The following is a 27,179-nucleotide window of genomic DNA, read 5'->3' as shown; positions in this document are numbered from 1 at the left end:
TGCTACACACTACGCAAAAGAAGTTTCACTTCGTTCACGTTGGCACGCGCGCTGTTCTTTTTAATAATACTAGAGTTCCCGCAGTAATCGAAATTCGACTATAATTATTTGGAGTTGTAGGTTTGTACACTATTATGATTGTATTTTATACTTCTATAATCACAAATTTCGCCAAGACTACACTATAAAAAATATTAACAAAGGCAAACAATATTTAATCTATTCTCAATTTGACAACAGACGCCAAGAACAAAAGTTTGACAATAAATAGTATGCATGCGTGTGTGCATCAAATACATGGTATGTAGTGTGTGTAATGTTTTCTTTATTGATTTAATGTATCTTTTATGCATTATTTTAAAAAAATATTAGCATTGTGCACTTCTTCTCTATGTTCTGTAAAAGTGTGGAAAATTTCATACTCCTCCGTCCGCGCAATTTTCGTAAAAAGGGATACAAAGTTTTTGCTTCACGTATTAATATATAGATTTTTCGCAAAATTTTAACTTTAAATGACTCCTCTGTAATGTTGCATAAATGTTGCTCAAACTAAATGGCCTTTCACTCCTCGATATGATATTTTTACTGCCCTAAAACACTGTTCTCTCTGCCTCAGAGCGTAGTACTAAAGTTTTGGCAGAACTGTAGACTTGTTAGCAATTTTCGGGTCCTGTCGATTTCACTACCTGGATGTGAACCGCATTAACTAGGTCAAACGGTTTGGTGAGACGCGGGTAGTTTGATACAAAAAAAACTTTATCGATAATTCGACTTTTTGGCGGGAACGCGAGGAGTGAAGTTGTGTGATTTGTTTTATTTTGTCTATTTAGTGTTTCTTCAGGTTTAAATGTGTAATAACGGTAGTTTATTAACTGTTTAATATCTGCGAAAGTGCACAAATGTGGGAAAATGAAACAAAGCCGCTGGACGTAACTTCTCGGGATCCTCCAAAAAGTCCACTGAAAAAATCTTAGTAAATGACCACCATTTTACTGAGATTAATTATTTCATCCCATATCATCTCATTTCATTTCATTTAATTTCATCCCAGTTGATTAATGTCTCAAATTAATCATCTTCATTTCATTTCACTCCATATTATCATTTTTCATAAAAATAAGGATATAAATTAAAATAAGACATGACTTAAAGGTCTTAGTTACCAGGTCATAATATCTCTTAAAAAAATATTTATCGATAAATGCTATTTAAACGATATATTATTTGTCAACGTGGTATAACGTGGTATAATTACTGAATATTATTAGATATTTATTGTTATATGTTAGTTAATTAGTAAGATCAAAGATGTGATTAATTAATTAATACAATATTTCTTGTATAACGCGCGCTTAATTCACAGATCAGAATCCAAGTCGAAGAAAGCCCCTAAACTCAAAAACAATAATTGCTTCTGAGCCGTGATTCTGTTGCCATCTACAATAATATAACTTACACTAATATAAATATATGCACTAATTTATACTATATATGTATGTATGCAACACTAAAAGACCTACCTACTTTACTTATACTGGTGGTAGGACCTCTTGTGAGTCCGAACGGGTAGGTACCACCACCCCGCCTATTTCTGCGGTGAAGCAGTAATGCGTTTCGGTTTGAAGGGTGGGGTAGCCGTTGTAACTATACTGAGACCTCAGAACTTATATCTCAAGGTGAGTGGCGCATTTACATTGTAGATGTCTATGGGCTCCAGTAACCACTTAACACCAGGTGGGCTGTGAGCTCGTCCACCCATCTAAGCAACAAAAAAAAAAGAAAGAAAATAAAACTTAACTAAACGACAATAACGAAAAGTGACAATAATTAAGTGACAATAAAGAAAAACATAGGTAATCACATCCTAAGCTTTCGTTACATTCAAGAAGTTGATTGACATGTCGTTTCCACTTCTACCATGTAGGTAAGACCTGGTACTAAAACATCACAATTTTTACCTAATGACCAATTATTTTTATTTTTTCTTGAGTCTTTAATCATTACTTAATGCTTGAAATCGATGGAAGCGTTCGCGGCTCGCCTGGTCTTAAGTGGTTACGGGAGCCCAGAGAGATTACAGATTAAAGATTAGTCGCTCTCGTCTCGAAGGTTGATATCTGAATGGTGATGCATAATGCTTGTTGTATTCATAGGTGGCAGAGCTTTGTGGTAGGCAGCGGCTTGGCTCTGCCACTGGCATTGCTGAAGTCCATGGGCGACGGTGACCACTCACCATCAGGTGGGCCGTATGCTCGTCTGCTTTCAAGGGCTTTAAAAAAAATTGCAGCCTTATATTGGCACCGTACGTTGGTATCCTCAGAGAATGCTGCTCAAAATACTACTGTTCGTTCTCTAGTAAAATTCTTTATCGCCCATCAATCCAGGGAATGGGATGAAGAAGTACTATAGCATCTATTCGTATTTTAGACTTCAGTTTTGTGTGTCAAGGTCATTATTAAAGTTATTATTCTATGTCCCAAGGACTAACAGGTTCAGAGCATCTTAGATAATTATAATGTAACAGATTAAAACTTACGGATTTTTTCAAATATGAGACGAAGCCGTATCCTTTCGATTTGAGGGTCTGTGGATCGCGAACCACCCGGCAGTCGCTGTAATAAGATAATTGATTAGTATTTAATAACAATTGTTTGGAATGATTACAAGTTTGAAATAGCAGCGGACAGATTACATAGCAGGTAGAATCGATAGAGCTGGATACTGGGGCCAAAGATATGTCGGGACCGACCATTGGACCTATGTCCAGCAGTGGATGATTGTGAGCTGTTAATGATATTCTCTTCTTCTGATGATTTCTTTACTTGGTAGCCAGGGCTTATCAATAGTTTTCGTTTCCATTATTCGGACAGTTCTATTTTAGAACTTCAACTGGGAATGTTTTGGTTTTCGGTCCGTATGATATGGTAAGTAATTAACGACGCGCATAGACGTTGACAATGTCAGGGGCAAAGCCAAGACGCCACCACCCTTCATTTTGATAAACCTTCCGAGTTAAACTGCAAGTGGGATTAATTTTGCAATAGGAGTAAGGCAGTGGTAGATTCAATGTGTTGATAGAAAGATGAAGTTGATACTGGATCTGCTGTTCGTTTTTTATTGTCTGGATGGGTGGACTAGCTCACGGCCCATTTGATGTCGACGTTGTACCGGGGCCTATAGGCATCAGCAACGCAAATGCCGTTACCGGTCCTGAGTCATGAGTTGTGAGTCTCAGTTTTACAGTATAAGGGCTGTACCGCCCTTCAAATCGAAACGCATTACTGCTTCATGGTGGAAATAGGTAGCAACCGTGCGGACTCATACTCTACTACCAGAAATACGTGCAGTTCCGTATATTTTGCCGAAATTTAATTTGCTTAATTTGTGTGCTGGGATCATCTATTTATTTATTTATTTATTTATTTATTTATGTACACACAGAAAACAAGACACAGTACAGAGTAATAGGAAAATTATGTACAAAGGCACTGCTTATTTCTTTGAGAAATCTCTTCCAGCAGACCTGCGAGAGGATAATGAGAATAATAATAAAAAGTGATGAGTGTGTGTAGAACAAATAACACATAACTAAAATAACAAATACAACATGAGAATTATAGCACATACACATAGCAAATATTATAAGTAACACAGTAAGACTCGTATATGCGAAGAGTATAGAACCATGAACCATCTATCAGGATATATAGTATGAACCATCTATCTAAGTCAATGAAATGAATATAATAATTATTATAATAAAATGCTTCGAACTACGAAAAACAGGACCTGATCCCTCAATTTCCATGTAATTAATTCTATTAATTGAATAAAAGCCGTCATTTGTAGACGTTATATGAAATTTCCTAAGAATTACCGGTTTCATTATGCCTTGATAGAGTTTTAATGTAGCTTCATAAAATTTTACGAGGACCCATAACAAGTTTTCGATAATATTCGTTATGTCGGCGGAAAATATGGGCAACGTTTCGAACCCGAAAGCGAACGGACCTTGGATTTATCTTGATGTTCTTTGGAGGATAGAACTAAGGAGCACCATCTTGTATTGGTGATAAGTTGAAAAAAAAGGGTGCGTGTACTTATGTACGCGCGTAAGAAGTTATACTTTATTGTTATTAAATTTATTTCTTTTTTTTTATTTAAATTTTAATCAATTTGAAAAAAAAATCGATTAAACAACATCCTCAAACCACGCATATTGGACATCCCTTTTCTTGACGTCGTATAAATTCGGTAATTCTCGGTACGGTTCGGAAAGTTTACCTGCGGTAGTCTGTTGAGCGGTTTTTTCAATCTTTCCACTTGCTATTATAGCAGCACCTTAATTGGCTCCTTTTCAACAGACACTTTTTAATACACTGAGGTGGTGCTCCTTACGTCTACCCTCCATTAGATATTCTTAGAATCGACACAGATAACATTTTTACTGGTAGTAGGACCTCTTGCGAGTCCACACGGATGAGTACCAACGCTCTGCTTATTTTTGCCGTGAAGCAGAAATGCGTTTCGGTTTAAAGGGTTGGGTAGCTGTTGTAACTATACTGAGACCTTAGAACTCGTATCTCAGGGCGGCATTTACGTTATAGATGTCTATGGGCTCCAGAAACCACTTAACACCAGGTGGGCCATTATGGACTAATCTAAGCAATAAAAGAAAATATAATATAATTGTAGAGTACGTCTGTGATATCGCGGTATTATTTCACAAACAGTAGCGTGGGGTACCGAACAAAGAATCGAGAATTGCTATCAACGCCTTGACGTCACAATGACTTAAGGAAAAAGCTTATTTTCTGATGAGTTTTTGCCATTTTATTTATTGCTTAGATGGGTGGACGAGCTCACAGCCCACCTGGTGTAAAGTGGTTACCAGAACCCATAGACATTTACAACGTAGATGCGCCAACCACCTTGAGATATAAGTTCTAAGGTCTCAGTATAGTTACAACGGCTGCCCCACCTTTTAAACCGAAACGCATTACTGCTTTACGGCAGAATTAGGCGGGGTGGTGGTACCTACCCCTACGAACTCAAGAGATCCTACGACCAGCTAAGACTACTTTTACGTTTGAGCCGGGCTACTGTCCACGAAATATCTTAAATATCCAAAAACTTCAGAAATAATATAATGACAATATAAAACGCGAAATGAACGATAACAAGTTAAATACGATAAGAAGTTTTATAGCCATATTTTTGTTGTCTGGACGGTTGGCTGGGCTCACGGCTCATCTAGTGTTAAGTAGTTATCGGGAGCCATAGATATCGACAACGTTAATGCCGGCAACCATCTAACACCGGACACCAGTTCTAATTCTCAGTTTTACAGTACAACGGCTAAAAAATATGTCTCAAATTCAAATTCAAAATTCAAATTCAAATTCAAAATCATTTATTTCAACTTAGATGTCAGTATGACACACTTGTTGAATGTCGAAATACAAATAACAATGTTAACTCTACCACCGGTTCCAAAAAAAGCCACAGTCCTGAGAAGAACCGGCGAAACAAACTCAGCGGGCTTTTTTTTTCTTTTTGTTTTTTCTCAAATATTTTCTTTTTTTTAAATAAATAGAAATATTCACAATAAAAGAAAAAACAAGTCTAAAAAAATAATAATAATAATGAAAAATGAAAAGGCCAGGAGCGAGCGCCTCATTCCCACGTAGTGCCATCTAGTAAATAATCCTTAACTTTATAATATGCCTTGTTGCACAAACGTTCCTTAACAGTTTTCTTAAATCTATGAACAGGTAGTAGTTGAACGTTTAGTGGGATCTTGTTGAAAAGCTGTACACCCAGCCCCCTAAAAGAGTTGCTTATTTTCTTAATTCGAGCCGCCGGCAACGCAAGCCTATGTTTGTTCCTAGTGTTCACATTGTGCAAATCGCAGACTCTGGGGAATTCTTCAATGTTTTTACGCACGTACAGTAAATTTTCAAAAATGTATTGGGACGCTAAAGTTAGAATTTTGATTTCCTTAAACTTGTCCCTCAAGGATTCCCTCGGATGCATATTATAAATAGCACGAATAGCCCTCTTCTGCAGGATGAAAATCGTTTCGACATCGGCAGCATTGCCCCATAGCAAAATGCCATAGGACATAACACTATGAAAATAACTAAAATAAACCAAGCGTGCCATATCTTTATTAATATACATTCGTATTTTTTTTACCGCAAACGCTGCAGAACTAAGCCTACTCGCTAACTTGCATATGTGAGGACCCCACTGCAGCTTAGAATCAACTGTTATACCAAGAAAAACTGTCGAATCCACAAGCTCCAGTGTCTCTCCACTTACAGTAATATTAGTGTCAACTTGTCTAACATTAGGTGTGGTAAATTTTATACATTTTGTTTTTTTGTTATTTAATAACAGATTATTAACACTAAACCAATGTACCACGCGCGAGATAGCATCATTCACATCGTCATAATCTTCCAAATGTCGTTTAATTTTAAACAATAATGATGTATCATCAGCGAATAATACGACCTCGTGACGGGTTTCAATAAACTCCCAGACTAACGTTTTCAGCCAGGGAAATTCTGAGAGACTTAGGGATTATATGTTCCCGTCTACAATTTTTAATATTCAGAATTATCTCCTTAAAATAGATCAAACCTTTAAGCATACTATAGAATAATGAAAAAATATCAATGGATTCTCAAAATGTAGACAAACACAAGAATGAATTGAAAGCCAGCGTTTCTTTTGTAAACAAACAATTTAAATTGAGGACGGCGTTATACAAAACTAGAGCAGTACATGAAACGCTCGCAATGAGACCGCGGAGTATTGGCGGCGATCCAACTAGACAAGATCCTCCATGTAGTTTATTGTGGCCAATATTTTATAGTGCAACAGAATATGTTTTGCAATGCCCTAGTTGATTCTACGTCATTTGTCAGTAATGCCTGCGCATATATGCATATCCAGCTAATGTTTTGAGTTAATTAATTAGCTGTGGCTATAGTCATCAGAGAACACAAGATGTTTTACAATTGCCTGAATATTGAAAACGACCTTTAAAGATGGGAGAACTTTTTTTGCTGATTCTGCTCAAAACGACAACACAACAATAAAAAAAACAGAATGTGACATTTTGAAATAATTAAAATCCCCTAGTTAATTATTATTATTATTATCTTGCTATTAATTTAATAGTCTGGAAATTATTATAATAATATCATTTTGATATCGATTAATCTATTTGTATACGACTATTTATTGTATGATAATTTTAATTCAGAGCTGGTAACACTAGAAGTTGCGTCTGTCATGGCGGACGCGGTGATCATTCACAAACCCATTAACTCCAAATCACTAATTACATTTGTCATCTCTAATTGTTTTAGGAATTTGACGGTGTGTATTATTAAAATAATGCAAAGTCAACACTAATGTCTGCTTATTTCAACATTTCCTAAAATGTTGTTCGAATCCCGCAGGCGGGTACCAATTTTTGTGATGAAATACGTACTTAACAAATATTCACGATTGACTTCCATGGTAAAGGAATAACATCGTGTAATAAAAATCAAACCCGCAAAATTATAATTTGCGTAATAGGACCTCTTGTGAGTCCGCACGGGTAGGTACCACCACCCTGCCTATTTCTGCCGTGAAGCAGTAATGCGTTTCGGTGTGAAGGGTGGGGCAGCCGTTGTAACTATACTGAGACTTTAGAACTCATATCTCAAAGTGGGTGGCGACATTTTACGTTGTAGATGTCTATGGGCTCCAGTAACCACTTAACACCAGGTAGGCTGTGAGATCGTCCACCCATCTAGCAATAAAAAAAATACACCCCCACGGCATATTTTTCGAATTAACAGCCACGCCTCGCCAATTTCAGAGTTAAATGTAGCGGTGAGCGCTTATTTGTCGGCCAGTAGGGGCCCCCAATCAAAACGCTCGCTTTGTTTACCTCCCAGAACATTGATTGGAAAGACAATCAATAGTAATACTCACGATATTTCACCGAACGGCGCGAAGGCATCTCTTAAGCTCTGCGTTTCAATTTCCGGACTCAGGTCGCCGACGAAAATGTGATAGTGCTCTGAAACAATCAAGAAAAAAATACATTCGTTTATTTCAACGAAGACATTTAACATAATATAATAACAATGAGGAAATAGACAGTCAATCAAAGGTCATCATACAGTAATATTTCTTTTAACCGATTAATTGATATCAAAATTACAGAATAATTTACCGACTATTAAAATAATAACAAGATAAATTAACTGTGTTTTTTTTTTAAACTATTGAATAGCTTTTATCGCGAGCGCGGCGACCGAATCAAGAAATTCCGTAACGAAAATAAAACCTAACACCCACTCCGCCTACCATGTAGTTCGCGTTCAACACATTCGCACGTTGCGCTTGTGTAGTGTTTGTGAATATGCGCGCGGCGTGACGTCGCACTGTATGCGCATCGTGAAAAGCCTGCCCATCTCCCTCTCGCGCGGTCTAGCTTATTCTCGTCAACTTTTTATTTACTAGATCTACATATTAATACGTGAAGCAAAAACTTTGTATCCCTTTTTACGAAAATTGCGCGGACGGAGGAGTATGAAATTTCCCACACTTAATGAATAGAATATAGACAAGGAGTGAAGACTGCTAGTATTTTTTTTAAATTAATAAATTAAAAAGTCGTCGTGGCCTAAGAGATAAGATGTCCGGGGCAATCGTGTTGAGCGATGCACCGGTGTTCGAATCCCAGGCGGGTACCAATTTTTCTAATGAATTACGTACTCAACAAATGTTCACGATTGACTTCCACGGTGAAGGAATAACATCGTGTAATAAAAGTGAAACCCGCAAAATTATAATTTGCGTAATTACTGGTGGTAGGACCTCTTGTGAGTCCGCGCGGGTAGGTACCACCGCCCTGCCTATTTCTGCCGTGAAGCAGTAATGTGTTTCGGTTTGAAGGGTAGGGCAGCCGTTGTAACTATACTGAGATCCTAGAACTTATATCTCAAGGTGGGTGGCGCATTTACGTTGTAGATGTTCATGGTCTCCAGTAACCACTTAACACCAGGTGGACTGCTCGTCTACCCATCTAAGAAATAAAAAAAAAAAAAAAAAAATTATGCACAAAAAATAAATTAACTCAATAAAGAAAATACATTACACACACTAAGATGTATTTGACACACACATGTATATATAATTTATTTATTCTTTTGTTTATTGTAAAGCCTGTGGTTAAATAGATTAATAATATTTTGTCTATAGTGTAGCCTCGGCGTAATCTGTGATCAGAAGTATAATAGTCTTTGAGAATAGAACCATAATAATGTTCAAAAATATAATTTCAATTAATTATAGTCGAATTTCGACTACTGCGGGACCACTAGTATTTAATGAAAAGCTCTCTTGATAAATTAAAAGTAGCGTTTGAAATGGTCCGTCAGTGTGTTGTGTAAATGTAAAAAGAATTCGGAAAGTCATTTTCGTTTATTCAAAACGCTTGTATTATTTCGGCGTTGAAAGGATTGGATCGAAGGTTTCTGACTTCAAAAAAGGAGGAGGTTCTCAATTGGACTGTACGGCTTTTTTTATGTTTGTTACCTCATAACTGTTTTATTAGAAAGCTGACGTATACCCTGTGGTCCCATTTCAATTTAGTCCAGTTTCAATTATTTTATTACTCATTATGTATTATATTTATTACTCAGACTCAAAACCTTAAGCTCTGTGGTATCTCTGGCTGACATTCACGCACGACGATGACTACTTCTCATCAGATATACTAATATACGTTTTTTGCGATAAATAATATCATTCTGGTTAGCCTACCTACGTCCTTAGCGTCAAGGGTCTTCAATTTGGCTTGTGGACGAGCTCAAAAAGCTCGCCGTAAAAGGGTTCGCCAAGACCTGCCCTAGCAAGAGCAATCACTAGTCTCAAGTTGAAAAAGTAACAGATATTTCAAAACCAAACATTACGTACGACAATGGCGCAATTCTTCGCACGTTAAATAATGTTCGTCTCATTAAGTTTGTAATTTATGTATTTGGGTCGCCCCACCTGATGGGAAGTGTGATACATAAAACATTAGAACGAATTTGCATGTCGGCGACTAACGAGGCGTCTCTGTGTTTTTCATTATCTCATATAGAATTAATCGCGGTATGTGGTATATGAATCAACATACACAAGGTGTTAGATTAGCACGCCCTTACGGATCCATCAGATCCAATAACCCTTTAGCTCACCGTTAGCTCTTACACTAGGAGTAGGGACCGCGGTAACCGCACTACCTAACCTAAACATCAGCCCGCTAAATTTCTCGCTGGATCATCCGGTAGTAGATTTGCGAAGCAGCTGCCCTTGAGTTGTTAGGTGTCCTTTGGAGGCGCTTGGGTAGCTGTTAGCAAATCCCAATCCTCCTGGCTGAGCCCTTGCTCGCCCACCTACCCTGGTAAAACATAAAAGGCCTTCGGGCCACGAGTAATCTCTCAAACATAAAAAAGGTGGTAATTTCAGCAAAGCATTGACATATAGAAGAGCAGACGTTAGTATTGTTACGCTGGTAAAAGTAACGCCATCTATCTCAGAATAGCAGTAACGAATATCAAAGGAATTAGTAACATCGAGAACGCTTGAGAAGTACAACTCCATCTATTGTTCTGACAAATTTTAATATAATAATATTGTTCTGTTCTGACAGCGGAAATACACATCGAAGCTACTCGACTTGCCCAGAATGTTCTTGACCATTCTAGGAATGTCGTATCGACTATAAAAGCGTTGCAGAGATGGCACGAAGTCAGTCAGTAATCGGATCTACTCGAAGCGAAACAGCAAACGGATCACCTGAAGCGAAGCTAAAGAAGTGAATTGAGAATCTTAATACAATTTTAATCTGTACTTCGGTAGAATTTTTGTTTATTCCGAACCTCAGCGCGTAATAGTATATTTTCTCAAGCTGGGTCCTTGTAAGCTACCTACCTATCTACCACTGACTTTCTCGCCAGATCTTCTCAGTGGGTCGCGATTCCGATCCGGTGGCAGATGCAGCACTGCTCTTGCTAGAATTAATGTTAGCTAATTCTCTCAGGTTGAGTCCGTGAGCTCACCACCTACTCGTTTGCGTGTGACTAGAATAGGCTCTTAGGCTACCAAGGAATAAGTAAGGAGAAAAAAGCGACTGTGCCAGCGTTGACATACCAGAATCAGGTACCAATTTTGGTAATGAAATACATAGTTAGGTCTTTTTTATTTATTTTTGTTATGGCTTTGATAGGTGGACTAGCTCACGGCCCACCTGATGTTAAGTGGTTACCGGAGCCCATAGACATCTGCAACGTAAATGCGCCACCCACCTTGAGATATCAGTTCTAAGGTCTCAAGTATAGTTACAACGGCTGCCCCACCCTTCAAACCGAAACGCATACCTGCTTCACGGCAGAAATAGGTTGGGTGATGGTACCTACTCTCGTGGACTCAGAGGGCCTACCACCAGTAAAATTCCAGTAATATTCGCGGTAGACTTCCACAATGAAGGAGCAACGTGTAATAAATTAAACACTCGCAAACAAATTTAATTTGCATAATTACTATACACAATTTAGACGTATAGAACTAATGTTTCAAGGTTTAGGGCTGTATTCACGCTGGTGAGGCCTACGGGCTCGTCAGATGGATTGATAGGTTGGCCAAATGTCTAAGCAAAAAATGTAAATAGACATTCTTTAACAAAAATCGGCTTCAAATAGAAGAAAACAGATATTCCAACACAAATTCATATACACTAAAAACAATAATCATCGAAATCGGTTGGCGTGATATTGAGTTATTCATATATTTGTAGCGCACGTACTTAATGCAAATTTAAGACTTATATATTGTTTTTCTCATGGATGCCATTATCAGAACTGGACCAAATTGAAATGAGACCACACGGGAAACGTCAGCTTTCTAATAAAAAATAATCATCAAAATCGCGTCAAAAGTTATGAGGTAACAAACATAAAAAAAAAACCGTTCAGTCGAATTGAGAACCTCCTCCTTTTTTGGAGTCGGTTGAAAATAAATAACAATCTATAAAAAACGACCCCTGATCAGATTAAATTAAATGTTGGGAGCAGAAAAATCTGTCTACCCTCTTTTAAGTCGCCTTGATAGCAGCTCGATTCTTTGATGTTACTTCTAGAATGAGGGGTATAATACTCGGCAAACTTCTTGAGCATTAGTTGACGTAGTGGGGGTAAGTTCGCGCATCGTACAATTACGTACAAAAATGTTATTAAGTTATTAAAAACAACATAATATGTATTTATTTATATATTTATTAGTACATGAACAAAAAATACAGGTTAATAATTGTAGTAATTTAATCTAGGGGTAAAATAGATATTCCTTCCATTAGGTCAAAACTAGAGCTGGTGCCAGGTCTTGGATCAGCTGAAGCTGAGCTGGTATTTGTAATTGTTTTTTCGCTATCATAATCATGACCATCATCATCATCACTACTTTCTTCATCCGTGTCGCAATCATCGTCAGCAAAAATTACAAACTCATCAGTGACTAAATCTACCACATGATCACTTTTTACATACTCCGCCTCAATCTCTTTTATCTTTTGACATAATCTACCCCATTCCGGAGCACCCATCGCCGCGACCTTTTCCTTCACTAGCTCTATTACTTTGCCAGTGCTCCAGTTGACATTTTTGCTACTGACATACCCTTTAATAGCTGCCCAAGCCATTTCAATTGGGTTGAGGTCTGGATGGTATGGAGGTAAGCGAAGCACTGAATGGTTGTGGTTTGATAAAATTTTATCAATGCTGTATGTTTTGTGTTGTTCCTTATGTGCTTTAATCAAGCTAAAAAGCTGGGGTTTCAACATGTTTTCATCGTATGGAATTTCTTTTTCTTGTAACCATTTCTTCATATAGACTTTTTTGGCATTGGCAGTTGGGGCGGGGTCAGACTGTTTATTGTGATATGACGCATTGTCGACTACTACAACGGAATTTGGTGGCAGATTTGGTAGCAATTGACAACGCAGCCATTTTTCGTAGTTCAAATAGTTCATGTTATCGTGGTAGTCACCAGATTTTGTGCCAGCTTTAAACAAAAGAAGGGCATTGGGAACAAATCCATCTTCGGAGCCAGCATGCACTATTACTACACGGTCCTTTCGAAATTGGTTTTTTTAAACCCCCAGTTGATCCATCTGACCACGACATACCACTTGCATGTGATGAGTCGACATAGGACTCATCGGTGTACACTGTCGGTCTTCCTTCTTGCCTATATTTAATTATTTTTTGGAGATATTCGATCCTTGGTAGTCGAATATTACTTTTTTCAATTAATAGCTTCCGATTATTTTCTGTTCTTTTCCATCTGAAGCCTAGCTCTTTCATAATTCGTCGTAAACTTCGTTCCGAGCCATTAAAATTTATATCTTCTTTCAATTTTTTACGAAGTCTTTCGACGGTAGGAAGTTCGCAGTTTGTTATGTGATAATTATGAATACATCTTTTTATTGCAGATTGGTCGAAACTATCAATTCCGGTAACTTTCTTCTTCCCTGATCTTTTTTTGCCTGGAGTACGAAACACGGCGAGCAAGTTAGAGCCCTTCGCTTCATTAATAATACGCCTAACAGTACTGACTGATGTTTTTGTTGCCTCTGAAGTCTCTTTTACCGTTTCCATATCATTATTTCCCTGCTTTTTAAGAAAGCAATATACGTCGTACACCATTTTTCTAGCTTGTCTTTTTAATACTACACCAGTTTGACGTGGCATAGTATATTTTTTATAAAAAATCAAGAAACACTCAACAAATAGCAATAACAACAAAATCAACAAACAATAATAATTATAACAAATAACTTCAACGATTAATATTAATAGACTTTTCACTGTACGCAAGCGTACTTTTGGGAGCAAGCGGAACGAGGGCGCGGTGCGGGACGCAAGGTTCGACTGATCTACCAATAACGCGCTCGATACGATTTCCCCTGCCGTCGCGCCTCACCCTCACCACCAAAGTGATCTAAAATTCGGTTCTGCGCAGTCAAGGTCATTTGCTCACGAAGTTTGCCGGTTACTATACCCCGCATTCTTAACTCCACCCGTGATAATGGCGCTTATAACACCACCGAAATATCGGTAAATAATGAAGACCTAAAAATCGCCTTAAGAACCCGTTAAAAATTAATATTTGCATATATTTTTTACAAGTGTGTCTTGGGACGCCCGACAGAAGTAATAACTTAAACTAATCTAAGTTGAACTATTTAATATGGAAATTGTTTAACTTGAGAAAAGCTTAGGTTATTACTTAAATTTTATATATATTATGTATATTACTATGATAATGTAGGGAAAATTGTAACGTAATTTGAAAAATTTATATAAATAGTTAGGAGTTACATACGTCCTTATTACCGCAGCCCTGTGCGTGAGAGAAAGAGAAGCCAGACAGACTGGCACCGTAACGCGTTGCGTAACGAAGCGATCTACTCTCCCATAAGAAGTTATCACTTCAATAGTTCTGTATCCTACAGACAAACATTAACACTGGGGGAACTTTGTCTAAAACAAAGAACAGTCCTTACGACAAGCAAAATAAAATACAGGATTTATCAATGTTTTTCAATTACATAATCCTTAAGGGGAGATAATGAAAAAAATGCTAACCGCCGTTAATAGGGGCGGAGATTCGGCGTGTTTCTACATAACTTTATTCTTTGAAGCACAAGGTTCATTTTACCTTGGGACGTGCAAAACGGTAATCCCAACTCATCGGGTTAGGCGCGGACTTGAATCGTGGTCTTAAATCCTTGTAAGGAAGAAAAAAGTATAACTTTAATGATTTTTTATTGTCATGACAGGGAGATGAGCATACGGTCTATGCGATGGTGAGTGGTTACCGCTGAACGCTTTCGTTTGAAGTAAGACTTCTCAGCCTTCCGGAAACACCAAGGAGGTAAGTTAATACCAAAGCCGGTGGTACGTAGCAGAAGAGATTTTTGGAAACGCACTGTGGAAGAACGCTGGTGTTCTAGGTAATATGAACGAAATCTGATGACTGGCAAGTCGTGTTTGGATAAGCCAATTATTTAGCTGAGGTTTTTGTGCGAGAGCTCTGAACCGTTTACTGCAGTCCACAGCTTAATCATCACTAAATTGTCGCAACCCATCTTCAAACGCGAATTCCAAATCTTAATTACATTATCGACTTACTCGTAAAACAAATCGGCCGGGCTATGCGTAACAATAAAAATTGCGTAAATTCATGTATGTTTTTTCATTTTTAAGTGTGCGCATACGTGTGTAGGTTCTATGACGGCGAAGGGAAGATCTTACACCGAACGAGAGTATATGTGCAGAATGTTAATATTTTTATTAAATTTTACATAAAAAGTAGATTAAATCAATAAAAAAAACATGACACCCACTTCCATGTATTTTACACACACACACACACTCGCATATAATATGCTCTTTTCTTTATTGTCAAAGTCTATGGTCTAATTGAGAATAGATTATTATTGTTTTTTTTTTTTATATATTTTTTTTTTATATTTACTAACAATCACGCCACGTTAACAGGTCCCGTGGTAAGTTCGTAAAGAACTTGTGTTACAGGTACCAGATAACGGAAATAAATGTAATATTTTTATTATACACATACATATATTTAATAGACATCCATAACCCTGGAAAAGACATTTATATTTATCATACAAATATCTTCCCTTGGCGGGATTCGAACCCGCGACCCCCTTGTGTAGTGACCATGTCACTTACCACTACACCAGACGGCCGTAAATAATGTTTGTCTTTAATATTATTTGTGTATAGCAGGAGTGGCCAGCTTGTGCCTTATTTAGTGCCAGTTAGTGCCAAGATCTACTGTCTACTGACGAAACACTGCGATCTACCAATGACGTTTCTTGAAATTTCATGAAACAATGTAGTTCAGTATGCAAATAAGTAGTATAATTTTTTTTATTTTTTTTTTATTGCTTACATGGGTGGACGAGCTCAGAGCCCACCTGGTGTTAAGTGATTACTGGAGCCCATAGACATCCACAACATAAATGCACCACCCACCTTGAGATATAAGTTCTAAGGTCTCAAGTATAGTTACAACGGCTGCTCCACCCTTCAAACCGAAACGCATTACTGCTTTACGGCAGAAATAGGCAGGATGGTGGTACCCACCCGCGCGGATTCACAAGAGGGCTCACATAACCTACCACCAGTAATTACGCAAATTATAATTTTGCGGGTTTCATTTTTATTACACGATGTTATTCCTTCACCGTGGAAGTCAATCGTGAACATTTGTTGAGTACGTATTTTATTAGAAAATTTGGTACCCGCCTGGGATTCGAACATCGGTGCATCGCTCAACACGAATGCACCGGATGTCTTATCCGTTAGGCCATGACGACTTCAATTTTCTTTTATTAAAAAAATTAAAATAAACCTAAAATTATATAATAAAAGAGAACTATTGTGTGGAAGAGAGGATAAATAATGAGACGTAATTGTCATTAACAAATGCTACAAGATAATAATGATATGAAAATAGAACCTAATAATGTTCAAAGTAATCACTTCTATTTATTATGGTCGTATTTCGATCACTAGGCGACCACTAGTTATAGCAGACATATGTACAGTCTGTATGTATTAGTATGTTATGTGACTATTACATAATATTAATATTTTATTTTTCATTAGGCCAAATGAATTTCCTGTAAGCTTTTATGCATCTATCACTGTACCAAATACATAATATCAATGTTTCACATCTGTCAGCCTTCCAGCGATGGCTCATGTTTTAATACGCTTTTATTAGCTTCATACGTATGTTAGTATCTATGTTAGTGCGCGAGCTCACCTACTCGCTCGGTTACGCTGACATAGCCCCTCAAGGCTAACTAACAGCTTAGGTAGGAAAAAAAAGTATGTAACGGAATCTTTGAACATGAATTTGACTCCCTTCAAAACGTCGGATTAACTCGAAATTTGACATACTTATCAACGACCGATGACAATTCAATATTTTAAAGAGTAAGGCCCGTTATTTACTTCGGCAGCCAAAACAACAAATACATTAGAGCGCCTTCTTTTTTTCACTTAGCAAATTGGAATCTGTTGTATTTGCTTCAATGTTTAATACATTAATGAATTTAGTGGTCGTCGTGGCCTAACGGATAAGACGTCCGGTGCATTCGTGTTGAAGCGATGCACCGGTGTTCGAATCCCGCAGGCGGGTACCAATTTTTCTAATGAAATACGTACTCAACAAATGTTCACGATTGACTTCCACGGTGAAGGAATCTTCTTCTTCTTCTCCATCGCTCCCTCATTGCTGAGGATCGTGACTCCGTTTTAGCCTGTCTACTGTCAGCCTCCATCGGTTCCGGTCAGTTGCCTGGTGTAGTGCAGCGCTAAGTGGTCCGCTGGTTTGCTCGGAGATCTGGTCGGACCAACGTTTGGGGCTCCGGCCTCTAGGACGTTTTCCTTCTACTTTCCCAGTGACCATCAGACGTTCCAAGTTGTCTACACCTCTGCGGGCAACGTGGCCAAAGTAGCGCATTATGCGTTGCAGACAGGTGGCAGACAGGCGTTGAGCGTTCTCCATTTTAAGCTGATGTAGGACCGAGATGTTCGTGCGGTGGGCTGTCCATGGAATCCTTAATAGGCGGCGCCAGCACCACATTTCAAAAGCATCAACTCTGTTTCGGTCAGCTGCTTTTATGGTCCATGTTTCTGCTCCATAGAGAGCGATTGGAAAGACCAGTGAGTGCACAAGATGTATTTTGGTCCTATTCGAAATATTACGATCTTTCCAAACTTTGCTCAACTGCGTCATAGGTGTTTTAGCCATTCCAATTCGTCGGCGTATTTCAGGCTCACAGCTCCCCTTATCCGTGATCACAGAACCAAGGTAGACAAACTGGTCCACGGCCTCGTATTCTGCCAAAAGGTCCGTACGCTGAGTGGATGAGAAGCGGTCTACGACTAGCAGCTTGGTCTTGCTTTTGTTAATTGCTAGTCCCATGTTAGGAAGGAATAACATCGTGTAATAAAAATGAAACCCGCAAAATTATAATTTGCGTAATTACTGGTGGTAGGATCTCTTGTGAGTCCGCACGGGTAGGTACCACCGCCCCGCCTATTTCTGCCGTGAAGCAGTAATGCGTTTCGGTTTGAAGGGTGGGGCAGCCGTTGTGACTATACTGAGACCTTAGAACTATATCTCAAGGTGTGTGGCGCATTTACGTTGTAGATGTCTATGGGCTTCAGTAACCACTTAACATCATGTGGGCTGTGAGCTCGTCCACACAGCTAAGCAATAAAAAAAGTGTGTGTGTCCGCTCCGACGCACGACTGGAGTTTACTGGATATAAAAAATTAAACGAAACAATACGAGAAATAGTTCTATATTACGACAACACGATACACTACAGATTATTAACAAATTAACGAGACACAAAACAAACGACTAACAAATATATGAAAATACAATAATGAGAGAAACGCGCGATCAGTACGAGGCTTTGTGGCGGACTGCCGGCGCAGCAGCCCGGCGCGCATTTCGTGTGACATGCGCATAACGCATTTCGTGTGACATGCTAGTACGATTTTGGTCCCCATAATTTTCATACCCCGGGCCTATATATGTAAATCGATTCTAAAGGAGTAAACTCCAAAAAAAGTGTGTGTGTCCGCTCCGACGCACGACTGGAGTTTACTGGATATAAAAAATTAAACGAAACAATACGAGAAATAGTTCTATATTACGACAACACGATACACTACAGATTATTAACAAATTAACGAGACACAAAACAAACGACTAACAAATATATGAAAATACAATAATGAGAGAAACGCGCGATCAGTACGAGGCTTTGTGGCGGACTGCCGGCGCAGCAGCCCGGCGCGCATTTCGTGTGACATGCGCATAACGCATTTCGTGTGACATGCTAGTACGATTTTGGTCCCCATAATTTTCATACCCCGGGCCTATATATGTAAATCGATTCTAAAGGAGTAAACTCCAAAAAAAAAAAAAAAAAAGTGTGTGTGTCCGCTCCGACGCACGACTGGAGTTTACTGGATATAAAAAATTAAACGAAACAATACGAGAAATAGTTCTATATTACGACAACACGATACACTACAGATTATTAACAAATTAACGAGACACAAAACAAACGACTAACAAATATATGAAAATACAATAATGAGAGAAACGCGCGATCAGTACGAGGCTTTGTGGCGGACTGCCGGCGCATGTACTAGCATGTCACACGAAATGCGCATAACGCATTTCGTGTGACATGCTAGTACGATTTTGGTCCCCATAATTTTCATACCCCGGGCCTATATATGTAAATCGATTCTAAAGGAGTAAACTCCAAAAAAATTATGATACATAATGCTACTTAAAATAAAAAAAAGTGTGTGTGTCCGCTCCGACGCACGACTGGAGTTTACTGGATATAAAAAATTAAACGAAACAATACGAGAAATAGTTCTATATTACGACAACACGATACACTACAGATTATTAACAAATTAACGAGACACAAAACAAACGACTAACAAATATATGAAAATACAAAATGAGAGAAACGCGCGATCAGTACGAGGCTTTGTGGCGGACTGCCGGCGCAGCAGCCCGGCGCGCATTTCGTGTGACATGCGCATAACGCATTTCGTGTGACATGCTAGTACGATTTTGGTCCCCATAATTTTCATACCCCGGGCCTATATATGTAAATCGATTCTAAAGGAGTAAACTCCAATAAATAATATTTCATAAAACACCCCACGCTTTTTGGAGTTTACTCCTTTAGAATCGATTTACATATATAGGCCCGGGGTATGAAAATTATGGGGACCAAAATCGTACTAGCATGTCACACGAAATGCGTTATGCGCATTTCGTGTGACATGCTAGTACATGCGCCGGCAGTCCGCCACAAAGCCTCGTACTGATCGCGCGTTTCTCTCATTATTGTATTTTCATATATTTGTTAGTCGTTTGTTTTGTGTCTCGTTAATTTGTTAATAATCTGTAGTGTATCGTGTTGTCGTAATATAGAACTATTTCTCGTATTGTTTCGTTTAATTTTTTATATCCAGTAAACTCCAGTCGTGCGTCGGAGCGGACACACACACTTTTTTTTCAAATAAATTTATTTTCTATTGTTTCGTTGGATTTTCTATAACAGCGTGTTTTTCTTAGTTTTTGTTATAAACTATTATTGACTATAATTTATCACCGAAAATTCAGTTATCTTTTGGGTGTAAAATGCAATAAATAGTATTTTTTTAATTATTAAATGATATTTGTCACTCTAAGTCAGTCTTTCTCAAAGTGGGCGATAACGCCCCCTTGGGGGCGTTTGAAACCTAGAGGGGGGCGTTAAGGGGCCCAGGAAAAAATGGGGGGCGTTGATGTGGGTTAGGGGGGCGCTGTAAAATTTTTAATTTCATTTACTTTATAGTATTTTAAATTTCACTAAAATTAAAACTCACCTACTACACAATAACGAATAATTAGTTTATATTTCTACCCTGTATGATGTTATAAAAACTTAAAATAATTAACATAGATTTCGTAGGATAGCCCACACACCGTACGCAATCAAGTTGTAACAAGTTTCTGCGGAACATGATCGATGATAGTTAAAAAATTAGAGCAATTTTACCTTAATTACATTGCACCAGAAATTATTTTAAACATTAGAAAAACAACTACGATGCAGAGTTTTAAAATATTACACATATGTAAACGAACACAAATAAGGTTTTCTTTATTTTCTTTCTTGTTTTTAACATAAGGGCATTTTACAGCATTTTCCTAGCATTTTATAAGAAATTACTGATTTAAGAATCATAATTTTTATATAAAATGGAAATGCGTATATAATTATTGTTCAAAACTTGTCTTAGATTATTATTTTTTACAATTTACTCATTACCGTCCAATGTCAAATAGTATAGTAAGCCTAAACAGCTTACTTATTGCAAACATTGTTTACTATTTTATTTCTATATAATAATAGGTTGGGGAAAAAGTTTCTTCGCATTTTTAAAGAAAATTCACAACATTTTTAAATATAGTTTATTCACATTTAACTAAAGTATGTCAGTACCATTTTGTTCGATAACTTTTTGCCATCTTGTAGATAGGGACATGATCTCATTGCTATAGAAATTTTGGGGCTTCTAATCAAAATACTGCGACAATTGGTTTTGGCAGTCCTCTCGTGATGTTAACCTGACACTGCCTAAAGAATTCTGAAGAGACCGAAACAGGTAGAAATCTGAAAATGCAAGGTCAGGACTATACGGCGGATGCATTAACACCTCCCAGCCAAGCTCTCTTAATTTTTGCTGAGTGGCTAAAGATGTGTGAGGTCTAGCGTTATCGTGATGAAAAACCACACCCTTCTGTTGATTAATTCCGGCCGCTTTCACTCAACTTCTTGCTTTAATCTCATCAGTTGTTCGCAGTAGAGTTCAGAATCGATGGTCCTGCCTGGTGGTAACAGCTCATAATGTATAATGCCCTTCCAATCCCACAACACACACAGCATCACCTTGTTGTGAGTTAACCCGGGTTTCGCCAGAGGCTGTGAAGCCTGACCGGCCTTTGACCACAACCTTTCTCGTACGTTCTTGTCGTACGTGATCCACTTTTCATCACCAGCTATCAGCTTCTTCAAAAATGGTTCGGTTTCATTACGTCGTAATAAAGAATCACAAATGAGTACACGGTTCATTAGGTTTCTTTCAGTGAGTTTTTTTGTGTACCCAGTTTTTTTTAAATGCGCCATAACCATTTTGTGGTCAATTCCCAGTTCTTCAGTTACGTCGAAACTACTGATATGCCGATCTTGCCCCACTTTTTCAAAAATGGCATCGATTTTATCCGTAATAGGGCGACCAGAGCGACGTGCATTTTTGACATCAAAATTTCTGGATTGAAAACGCTTAAACCAAATTTGTGCTACTCTCACAGACACTGCACTAGGTCCATAAACATCGCAATTTTTCTTCACGGCTTGCGTTGCTATTTTACCTTTTTTGTAGTAAAATTTTAAAATGTATCAAATACCTTCATTAGATTCACTCGTCTTGACAGTACGAAAAATAAATAAAAATCACACATCTTCCTAATTTTAATTTGGAATTATCTTCTTTCGAATTTCAACTTTTAATAATACCAAAACCAACCAGATAGAAATAGTATAGCCAAAGAGATTTTATTACAAGTTCATACATTTTTAAGCTATTGCATAGCTTTTATCGCGGGCCTTGAGCGCGGCGACCGAATCATGAAATTCCGTAACGAAAAAAACCTAACATCCCTCACTCCGCCTACCATGTAGCTCGTGTACAATACATTCACGTTGCGTTTGTGTAGTGTTTCTGAATAAGCGCGTGGCGTGACGTCCAACTGCATGCGCGTCATGAAAATTCTGCCCATCTCTCTCTCGCCCGGTTTAGCTTATGAGTGTGAAGGGGACAGTTAAGGTTTTGCCTTTATTAAGGTTTAATATAGCGTGGTTTTGTTTTATTATTGTTTTAATATTAAATTATTATTGTTTTAATATTAAATTATTATTGTCTAATTATGTCATAAGTTGATAAAAAATGCTATGTAATAGCTTTACCGCCGCAGTTCCCGAGTGCCACACGGTTTTTTTTTGTCAGGAGGAAATCGCCGGACTTCCTGGGGATTCACTTCACCTTCACTGAGGATGGAAGGCGGGGCATGTCGGAGTCGAAACGACTAAAGCCTCCTGTCGCTCAACAACCAGCATCCAAACCTCGCATGAGACAGAGCTCATGAAAAGGCAAAGGGGGGAAAGAAAAGCGTTTAGTGCGGAGCACATCTCTCCATCACACTCCCCCTCGGGACGCCGGACTGGCGGTCGTCGGCGCCACGACCACCAGCCCTCTCGGTCAGCAGGCTGTCCGAAACCCGCCTAGATGGCGCCGGTTAGAATTATCTATCCTACGAAATACCCCGCTGGGGAACCAGCGTGGGTTGAGGATAGCCGGCCTTCCATCACCCGGATGCTCATGCGTAAAACGTGTGGAGAGTAGCTTGCACGTCATCTTCTCAGGCCCCCTTCGCCGGTCCCCAGGCCGACATATGAAGGAGACAGGACAGGAACTCACCGAAGCAACCATGCCCAGTGAGTACCTGCGTGAGCCGGAAAGTGAGGCGTCCTCTGTCACGATTCATCCAATTCACAAGAACCGGGCGAATCGCCTCGATGGTCCTACGACCAGCCGAAGGATCGGCCAGCCGCCTGGACCATGACTCCAGCACGGACCGCCGAGATTGGGCCCTCCGCGCTCTGACCACACTGGGGCTGGGACGCGCCACGCCCCGGGCACGAAGGTTAGCCCGCCACTGATAGTCAGTGGCGAGCGCCTCCGCCTCCAAAACCAAAGGTGGCGTCCCAGCCAGTACACACACCGCCTCGAAAGAGATGGTGCGATAATATTAATTATTACAAATAATAAAAACGCTGACTTAGGCGGCGGTTTTTATTTGAACCAGTTCTAAATTATAAACTAAAATTCTATGAAAAATTACCCATATTTATATAATACGAAATACATTAATTTATTTTTCGTAGTTTCCTTCCTTCTTGCGTCGATAATCCTCAGTGCTGAGGGTTGTGGCCTCCTCTAATAACTTTCTCCTGTATTATCTTGCGCCATTACTGCCTGTCCTCGGCTGTGTGAATAGCAACGTGGACTGAGGTATTGAGAGTGGAGCGTATTTGGTCCGACCAGCGCATTGGATTTCTGCCTCTGTGCCTTCTCCCGCATACCTTGCCTGTTACCAGTAGCTTTTCCAGATTGTCACCTCTCTTTCTGGCGATATGTCCAAAGATCTCGAAACTCCTCCGCGCGCATGTAGTGCTGAGGCGCATTGGAATCTTGAGCTCGGTAAGAATGGATTCATTGGTTCTGTGTTCTGTCCAACGAATCCAGAGCATTTTCCTCCAGCACCACATCTCAAACGCGTCGATGCGTAGGCGGTCGGCTTTCTTGAGGGTCCAAGTCTCTGCCCCGTAGAGAAAAATGGAAAAACGAGGGAGGTGACGAGCTGCTTTTTGGTATTCCTCGAGATGTTTCTGTCCGACCAAACACGGTCCATTTGGGACATAGCTCTCTTTGCCATACTGATTCGCCTTCTGAGGTCCTTTTCGGAGGATCCATTACTAGCTATGACGGAGCTCAGATAAATGAAATCCTCTACGACTTCCAGGTTTAGCTTATTCGTAGTTTAATAAGTTAGTAGTATTATTTACTAGTCGAAATATAAATTTTTAATTATCTTATGATGAGAATCTTATATTAATGAGAAACATATTCAACAAAAATAGTTTCGTTCTAATAAATTAGCATAGTAATAGTACAGTGAACTAGCAATTTATTTTGGTAATTCTGAATTTAAACAAACATATTGATGAGAAGAATTCATTTTTACTTTGCAAATTTGTAAATACACGCTCTGTAGCAATGTACGGACATATAATAATATGAAGAAACAATAACAGCATCTACAAATATATAGTATGTACTACGTGGTACTACATTTACTAAAATTAATACAAAATTTATTAATTAAATTAATGAAATTGTGGTTTTAAAGTTTTACCGGTGTATAAAAAATGGGGGGCGCTGAAAAAGAATTGATTTTCAAAGGGGGCGGTAAAAGAAATAAGTTTGATAATCACTGCTCTAAGTTAATGCAGTGCAGAGTAGCTTTTCGCCAGCAGTGCCTTTTGGAAGCTGTGCTTAGCAACACCGCAACATGTTTATTGTATATTTTTCAGAAACCATGTAGATGAAAACGGTAGGCTGTCTGTTGACTGATTTTCAATGTTATAATTGGGTTTATTTTCGTGTGCTATATACTTTTCACTCTCTCTTTCTCTCTCGGCAGTGGAATTAAAGCTAATCTATATTCTTTTCCACGACACAGACGATATCCATACCGAATTCCGTCTAAATCGAGTCGAGATGAGTTACATTCGTATTAACAACATTATTTGCCACATAAATGCTAATAGTGTAAAAGTAAATTCTAAAACCATCGTTCAATTTGTCCGATTTTAATAATTAATAATGATTAAATAGCTGGGAATAAAGTACGCACGGTCTTCCGGCCCCAAATTAGGATTACCTTTGTTATAGGCACCAGAGATTGACTAACGTACTTATATATATTTAAATATACACATAAATACATAATAAGCGCGTAAGTACAGACAAAAAGGAAGCAAACCTGTTCATCACACGAATGTTTGTCCGATATCAGAATCGAACCGACGACAATCAGCGCAACAGTATGGAGCGCTAATTATGGCACCACCGAGTCAGTCAAATGACAGTTAATCAGACTTCATCGCCCTAAATACGTCATTACGGATCCTCTCGATCCATTAACTTTACTTCAAGCACCGGTCACTGTCCTCGCCGAACCCGTCGCTTATGAGGAAGGGCTCAGTGAGTAAATTAACCCTGCGAAGCACTCCTCTTGCTAGGGCCAGTGCTAGCAACACTCCCGGTTTGAGCCCCGTGAGCTCACAGCTCACCTACACGTTAGGGTTTTTTTTTTATTGGTTCGGTGTGTGGACGAGCTCACAGCCCACCTGGTGTTAAGTGGTTACTGGAGCCCATAGACATCTACAGCGTAAATGCGCCACACACCTTGAGATATAAGTTCTAAGATCTCAGTATAGTTACAACGGCTGCCCCACCCTTCAAACCGAAACGCATTATTGCTTCACGACAGAAATAGGCGGGGCGGTGGTACCTATCCGTGCGGATTCACAAGAGGTCCTACCACCAGTAATTACGCAAATTATAATTTTGCGGGTTTTGATTTTTATTACACGATGTTACTCCTTCACCGTGGAAGTCAATCGTGAACATTTTGTTAAGTACGAATTTCATTAGAAAAATTGGTACCCGCCTGCGGGATTCGAACGCCGGTGCATCGCTAGATACGAATGAACCGGACGTCTTATCCTTTAGGCCACGACGACGACGAAGGGTGAAGCTGAAATAGCCTCTCAAGGCTATCAGCATAGTAAAACTTAATAAAGTCTACATTCTGCTCTAAAATATTTTGGTCTAATTGTACGCACTACAAAAAAATCCATTTAATAGTGTTCGAGATGTGTGAACAAAAAGACAGACTATTTTATTTATCGCTCTACTTACGTCCTTTCTATATATATTTTTTATCTTCCTTCCATGTACGGATACGTATGCTGTATTGTTTTGTTGTAGTTATACATACTAGTGGTCCTACTACCGATGGTCGAAATTCGACTACAATTAATTGAAATTATAAGTTTGAACACTATTATGGTTCTATTGTCAAAGACTATTATTATACTCAGATTTCGCCTCGCCTAAAACTACTACTATAGACAAATAATATGAAAGACAAACAATATTAATCTATTCTCAATTAGACCACAGACTTCAGCAATAAACAAATAGTATGCATGCGTGTGCGTGTCAAATACACGGTAGTATGTGTAATGTTTTGTTTTTATTGATTTAATGCATTTTTTATGCATAATTTAAAAAAATATTAACATTCTGCACTCCTTCTCTATATTCTCTAAAAGTGTGTGAAATTTCATACTCCTCCGTCCGCGCAATTTTCGTAAAAAGGGGTACAAAGTTTTTGCTTCACGTATTAATATAGGGATTACTAGGTAGTCAAATCCGGCCCGATCTTTGATTTGACTTCGATCCGATCGCTACCAAATAGGGTCAGCCCCTTAGACCCATCCCTATATTTCCTTCATTCATCCAAATCGGCCCAGCTGTTTCGGAGTCCATGGGAACTTTTATGTACATATATATACTAGCAGAGGCCGAGGTTTCGCTTCGGCCGTCTGGTGTAGTGGTAAATGACATGGTCACTACACAAGGGGGTCGCGGGTTCGAATCCCGCCAAGGAAAGATATTTGTATGATAAATACAAAATGTCTTTTCCAGGGTTATGGACGTATATTAAATATATATATGCGTATAATAAAAATCTTACATTTATTTCCGTTATCTGGTACCTGTAATACAAGTTCTTTA

General features: G+C 38.7%; 2 protein-coding genes across 7 annotated transcripts in view; both read right to left on the bottom strand.

The window, feature by feature from the left end:
* LOC114250477 (cytotoxic granule associated RNA binding protein TIA1) overlaps nucleotides 1–27,179 on the bottom strand; it is a 137,613-nt gene that overhangs the window by 25,593 nt on the left and 84,841 nt on the right. For all 6 annotated transcript variants that reach the window (XM_028184365.2, XM_028184367.2, XM_028184364.2 and 3 more), the window contains 2 exons: nucleotides 7,999–8,086; nucleotides 2,537–2,612 (listed from right to left, as the gene is read on the bottom strand). In XM_028184365.2, coding sequence (XP_028040166.1) covers nucleotides 2,537–2,612; nucleotides 7,999–8,086 — 164 coding nt within the window. The remainder of the gene's footprint in view (nucleotides 1–2,536; nucleotides 2,613–7,998; nucleotides 8,087–27,179) is intronic.
* LOC149501875 (uncharacterized) lies at nucleotides 12,313–13,195 on the bottom strand. Its single transcript, XM_089731566.1, has one exon. The coding sequence runs from the start codon at nucleotides 13,082–13,084 to the stop codon at nucleotides 12,377–12,379; it is 708 nt and encodes a 235-aa protein (XP_089587692.1). The 5' UTR covers nucleotides 13,085–13,195; the 3' UTR covers nucleotides 12,313–12,376.

Source organism: Bombyx mandarina, chromosome 11 (assembly GCF_030267445.1).
Source record: "Bombyx mandarina strain Sakado chromosome 11, ASM3026744v2".
Lineage (NCBI taxonomy): Eukaryota > Metazoa > Arthropoda > Insecta > Lepidoptera > Bombycidae > Bombyx > Bombyx mandarina.
This window is presented reverse-complemented; position numbering and strand designations above follow the sequence as displayed.

Coding starts and splice junctions, on each gene's coding strand:
- LOC149501875 (XM_089731566.1), bottom strand. CDS start 13,084: ATGAACTATTTGAACTACGAAAAATGGCTGCGTTGTCAATTGCTACCA.